The following is a 6,013-nucleotide window of genomic DNA, read 5'->3' as shown; positions in this document are numbered from 1 at the left end:
AGAATTCAAGTAGAGTTGGAGGTTTAGATCTGATGACTTCTTTCAGACACAGAGATATTATGAACTTAGGTTCTAGTAGTCTCCTGTTCAACTTATAGTTCACTGATTGCTGATGCCAGAAGATCCTCAATTTCCCCAAACTCAGTGATGCCAATCATGGATTCCCCCCACTAGACTGAGTAGGAAAATACCTTCAGCCAACCACAGATAATGAGCCAAGTTCAGCAAAGTACACAGGGACAACCCCCTCTGGGGACATTCCAACAAAAGCACAAGGCTTGAAAATCATACTGGTGGGGCACTTGGGTGGTTCAGTCAGTTGAGCATCTGGGTCTTGATTTCAGCTCAGGTCATGATCCCAGAGTCAAGGGATCGAGCCCTGAGTCAGTTCCACACTGAGCATGCAACCTGCTTGAGATTCTCTGTGTCCCTCTGCCCCTCTCTGACTTGCACACTCTCTCAAAAAAGGAAAGCAAAGGCAAGGCAAGGCAAGGCAAGGCAAGGCACGGCAAGGCAAGGAAAAAAAAAGAAAAAAAGAAAACCATACTTTTTCCTACCAACTCCCATCTCTCCCCATTTTACCTCCTCATGCATTTGCCCAAATACAGGACCCACCCCCACCAAAATGAGACTTTATTCCTGGTATTATTCTTGGTTACATCCCCTTCCCTGAAGTTCACCCTGGCGGGGCCAGTTTGGGGAATTAGCCTTGGGCAACCATATCCTTCCTGGCAGAGCTGCCAGCATTATTGCCCAATCAGAGACATCTTTGTGCCCGTAGGGTATAAGAGACAACAGCATCCTGGACATAGCAGACTGGGGTTCCACCAGCTACAGAAATGAGGTCCATTCTGATCATCTGCCTCCTCGGCTGCTTCTTTGCAGCATATGAGGCCAAAATCTTCTCAAGTGTGGGCTGGCCCGCAAGCTGAAGGCAGAGGGAATGGATGGCTTCCATGGCTACAGCCTGGCAAACTGTGAGTATGAACCATCCATCATTCTATCTCTGCTCAAAGAGGCCTTCTTCCCCAACCAAGCAATCTTTCCCTTTTCACCTTGTGATTTACTCATTTACTCATTTGCTCTCTTGCACTCCCCGAATGCTCCTCTTGTCTCCACCTCTGCTGCCTTGTCATTCCTATCAGGATCTCCATTTTTCTCTTTCCACCAGGGATTATTTGATCTGTAATAGATTCTCTTCTGCTGTTCCCCGAAATCACCTTCCCACCCAGTGCCCTTGAATACTTCCTTGGATCCATCCAGAAACTCACCTAACCACTTGCAAGTTTGCTCCCATCACCTTGGCTTTCATCTGCATCCTTTTTAGTCCAGGTCCCTGCAGCAGAGCCGGTGCTGCCTCCCACCCTCTCCCCTGCCCTTTTGTCCACCAAAAACTAACCTCCATCTGCTGAGTTTGTCTAAAGTCTGTTCTATCCGTGTCACAAGAGAGTTGGAAGGGAATTGTGAGAACAGAAGGGGAGACGATGACAAAGTGCAAGAAGGATTGAGAATCTTGGTCACCCATCCCATTAGGCACAACACATAAAGTTATTTCAATTTCCCTTGGATATCTTCATTTTTCTTCATGCCAAACATCCTTTCCTGTCCCCGCCAAGGATAGCTTTTTTGGGCTCCCTTTCTAGGATGCCCCTCCATTACTTCTCCACCTCTTCCCTTCCATATACCTGGGGATAGAAGCCAAAAAAGGGGGGGGGGGGTGTAAATATACAAGGCAAGAGTTAGCTATTTGGCTGGAAGATGAGGCTGGAAATGTAGACTGGGAAACAGACTGTGATTGATTATTGGGCATCCCAAATGCATTTATTTAACAAATTGTTATTACATACTTATCATGGGCTAATTATTGCTTAGGACCAGGAACACAATGGATTATAAATATAAATCTAGGGGTGTCTGGGTAGCTCAGTCAGTTAAGTGTCTGACTCTTGATCTCAGCTCAGGTCTTGATCTCAGGGTCGTGATTTCAGGCCCCACGTTGGATTCCATGGTGGGTGTGAGCCTACTTAAAGTGTGTGTGTGTGTGTGTGTGTGTGTGTGTGTGTACACACATACGTATAAATATAACATTGAGGACCTCATAGTCTCTTCATTTCAGTCTTAGGGGACTTTATGGCAGTTCTAGTACAGCAGAAGTTGTGTCTCATCACGAAACAATCCTCCTTTTCTAGCCACACCTTTTGTTCTCTCTGACACAGGGGTCTGCATGGCTGAGCATGAGAGTAACTTCAACACCCCGGCCTTCAATGGGAAAAATGACAATGGCAGCAGTGACTATGGGATCTTCCAGATCAACAGCAAGTGGTGGTGCAAAAATAACTCCTCCCCTTCAGCAAATGCCTGCAACACAATGTGCAGTAGTAAGGACACCTTCCCCTCTGAGGGCTGGGTGACATGGGGCAGGTGCACTGCTCCCTAACACCTGACCCTTGGCCAGTGCTGTAGAAGTTGAGGATAGGGAAGAAAGGGGCCCAAACAGTCTTCCACAGAGCTCTTCCTGCCAGAAAGGAGGAAGAAAGATACAATGACCTCTGACTAAGCCTCACCTTCTGGGCTCCCATCCCTCAATACATGGCATCCTGTTCCTCGCACACACATGACTGTATCACCTGTCCACATACCCCACATAGCACTCTGGACACACTAAGTTTTTCCTGAAAACAGAGGTTCTCCCGGGACCCTCAGGAATGTCCTGGGTGCCCTCCGGAAGGAACAATGCTCAGAGGCAGATTCAAAGCAAGGCAAGAAAATCCAGGCAAACAGAAGGCAAACCCACAGAAGAGCTCCAGAGATAGAGGGTTTCTGACTCCGGCTCCATTTCCTCTGGGAATTCCTCTCAAAAAATCATTGATTAATGAAACAGGAAAAGGGGTTTTTCTCTCCCTGCTCAGCCACTTTTCCTTTCAGGGTTTCTGGATGACAACATCAGTGATGACATCACCTGTGCCAAGAGGGTTGTGAAAGATCCTAATGGGATGTCTGCCTGGTAAGCAGAACATACAGGGCAATGATGAGCCACGCTGCCAGGGATGGACCCAGACAGTATTCGGGATGCTGATAAAATAAGCAGCATCTCTGCCGTAGGATTCTCCCTGGGCTTTGTAGGGAGCTGAGACTCTTCTCCCGATGTGAAATGAGGCAGAGTAATACCGTGATGTGCTCACCCCATGCATCTCTGTGGCACATGTTCTTAGACGGGCAAACCCTCCCTATTGAGCCTCTCCCACAGTATAAACTGAGTCCAGCCTGCAGACCCTACATCCCCTCTCAGCTGAGCCACTATACACTCCTGCCCCTGCCTCTGATCTATGCTGTATTTCTCTATTCTTAGGGTGGCCTGGGTAAGACACTGCAGAAACAAGGATTTGTCCAGATATCTAGCCAGTTGTAATCTGTGAGACTGTCATTGAATATGGCTCCTGGAGAAAGTGGCCAAGTTCTTGGAAACTCTGAATTTCTAACCCCCCTCCCCCATCTCTGCCTCCAAAATAAAAGTTACTCAAGTTCAGCTGTCTTAAGTATCATGTTTAAGGACTGGGTTATGATGAGACTTGCTACCTGCTATAGACAGCTGAAGATCCTCATTTCTCCAAGCCCATCACTGAAGTTCCCTGTATCTCCTCTGGAAAGCCAGTTAAGGAAAATCCTTTCCTGAGAACTGCTTGAGACTGAAACTGACCGTTGAATATAGCATTCTTGATGTAAGCTCTTATGAAATTCAATAGGTAGAGGTGGCTGATATTATTCTCCATCACCATGAAGGAGAGTTCAAGACGAAAGAGAAGAAAATTGTGGGAAACATTCAGTTTAGACATAGAGAAGGACTGGAAGAATGTCAGGATGATTATGTTGGCTAGGGTAAATGACTAAGCTGCTATAACAGAACCCCAAAAACATGGTATTCTCACAAAATAGTCCAAGGTGCATAGACAAGCTCCTTTGTCCCACACAGAGATTCAGAAATTCAGATTCCTTCCATCTTGCACTTCCACCACCCTTTAAAGCAGTGCTGCTCAAAGTGCGGTCCACAGACCAACAGCATCAACAATATCTGGATACTTGTTAAAAATGTAAATTCTTAGGGTGCCTGTGTGGCTCAGTCATTGAAGCATCCAACTCTTGATTTCAGCTCAGGTCATGATGTCCCGGTTTGTGAAATTTAGCCCCACATTAGGCTCTGAGCTGACAGTGTGGAGATTCTTGTGATTCTTACACTACCTTTCTTTCGGGCTCTCCCCTGCCTGTGAAAGGGCTCTCTCCTTCTCTCAAAATAAATAAATAAAACTTTTTTTAAAAAAGCAAATTATTGGGCCCACAGTAGACCTACTGAATCACTGTTTTAATCTCTGTGGTTTTTAAATTTTTTTATTTTTATTTTTTGAGAGAGAGAGACAGAGAGTGCATGCAAGTGGGGGAGGGAGAAGGAGGGAGAGAATCTTAAACAGGCTCCATACTCAGCACAGAGCCCTACATGGGGCTCGATCTCACAACTGTGAGATAACGACCTGAGCCAAAATCAAGAGTCAGAAACTCAACCAACTGAGCTGCTCAGGCACCCCTTAATCTCTGTTTTAATGAGCTCTCCAGATGTTACTTATGCATTAAAAAAGAAATTGAGAAGCACTGCCCTAGGGTATTGTCCTACAAGGACAAAGCTAGATTGAAGACATTCCATGCTCTAAATTGAGGATGGGGAGTAAGTTTGGAGAAACATACATGCAATGTTTTAAGGTCCAGGCCTGAAGGAGGCACATGTCACTTCCATTAATACTCCAAAGACAGAATATAATCACCAGCCATTCCCAGATGCAAGGGGGCTTAGGAAACATAGTACCAGCTAGACAGCCCAGGGCCTGTTAATAATACTATTACAGGAAAAAGGGGAAATGGATTTGGATGGACAACTAGTAGTTTCTGCCACAGTAATTAATAAATCATTAAGAAAGTAAATCACAATCACATTCCTATGGTATAAATGTTTTCATATAACAGTATTTTTGTGCCCCACCATCTGTTTACACATATCTTGTGGGCAAGGTTCTTCCGCCTCTGGATAAAAACTCAGGCAGGTACCATGACTTTCATGGTCACCCTCAGATAATGAGAGCACACCAACTCTGTCCAAGGAATTTTCCCCTCCTCTCTCCAGCTCTTTTCTTGGCATCTCCAACATCTTTTATAGACTGTCAATGGAAGATTCAATTAAAGATGCAAAACAGATTCCCACAATCTCTTTTTTAAATATTTGTAGTCTCACAACCATCCAAGCACCCTGTCCCTTCCTGTACTAGAATGAATGGTTATTCCCAATTCCTTACCCCCTCTGTCATGGGATATTCCAGAGCACTACAATGGACAGAGTACCCACCCACCACATGGATGTTGAACTTGGTCATGTGATTTGCTTTGCCAATAGAATGTTAGCAGATGTGACACAAGTAGAAACTAAAAATGTGATTGCACGGTTTCGTCTGACCCCTTGTGCTCCTGTGATTGCCCGACAAGAGCATGCCCCAGGTAATCACTGTCCCCTCACCCCCACCTGGGCTCCAGAATGAAACATGTGGAACAGACTTGAAACCAGCCCAAATCCTGGTTCCTAGAGTCCCCTCCCCCTCCACTCAATCAAAAATCCACCAGACCCAGGAGCAGGAAAAAAAAAAAAAATGTTGTTATAAGCCACTGAGTTTTGAGGTGGTTTGAGACATAACAACAACAACAACAACAACAACAACAACAACAACAAACTAATACTCTTTCCCACCCTTGTGTCTTCTCAGAGTCATCCCCTTTACATGACCACCACAAATCCTACCCCTCACTTAGATTACCAGCAGGACTCTTTACTGTGAGAATACAGATGCTGTACTTCCCTTGATGGATTTGTATTAATTTAGTTAAAATATATTTGCTGAGCCTTTACTTTGTGGTTAGTTGCTCTGAAAAGAGGTTTAGATGAGGGCCTTGCCCTTTTCCATATTGCAAACCCAGGGTG

The 6,013-nt window shown here is 45.3% G+C and overlaps 1 protein-coding gene across 1 annotated transcript; it reads left to right on the top strand.

Moving 5' to 3' along the window:
- Positions 1–839: 839 nt before the first annotated feature.
- Positions 840–3,490, top strand: LOC109249313 (lysozyme C, milk isozyme-like). The gene is given in 5 exon segments (XM_019419675.2): positions 840–903; positions 906–977; positions 2,217–2,378; positions 2,926–3,004; positions 3,350–3,490. Coding segments are annotated over 5 exon segments (444 nt in total). The 3' UTR covers positions 3,417–3,490.
- The last annotated feature ends 2,523 nt before the right edge of the window (positions 3,491–6,013 follow it).

The sequence above is a fragment of the Panthera pardus genome, unplaced genomic scaffold (assembly GCF_024362965.1).
Source record: "Panthera pardus isolate Hobbes unplaced genomic scaffold, ASM2436296v1 HiC_scaffold_6, whole genome shotgun sequence".
NCBI classification, from domain to species: domain Eukaryota; kingdom Metazoa; phylum Chordata; class Mammalia; order Carnivora; family Felidae; genus Panthera; species Panthera pardus.
The sequence above is the reverse complement of the archived record's forward strand: the minus strand, read 5'-3'. Positions and strand labels throughout refer to the sequence as shown.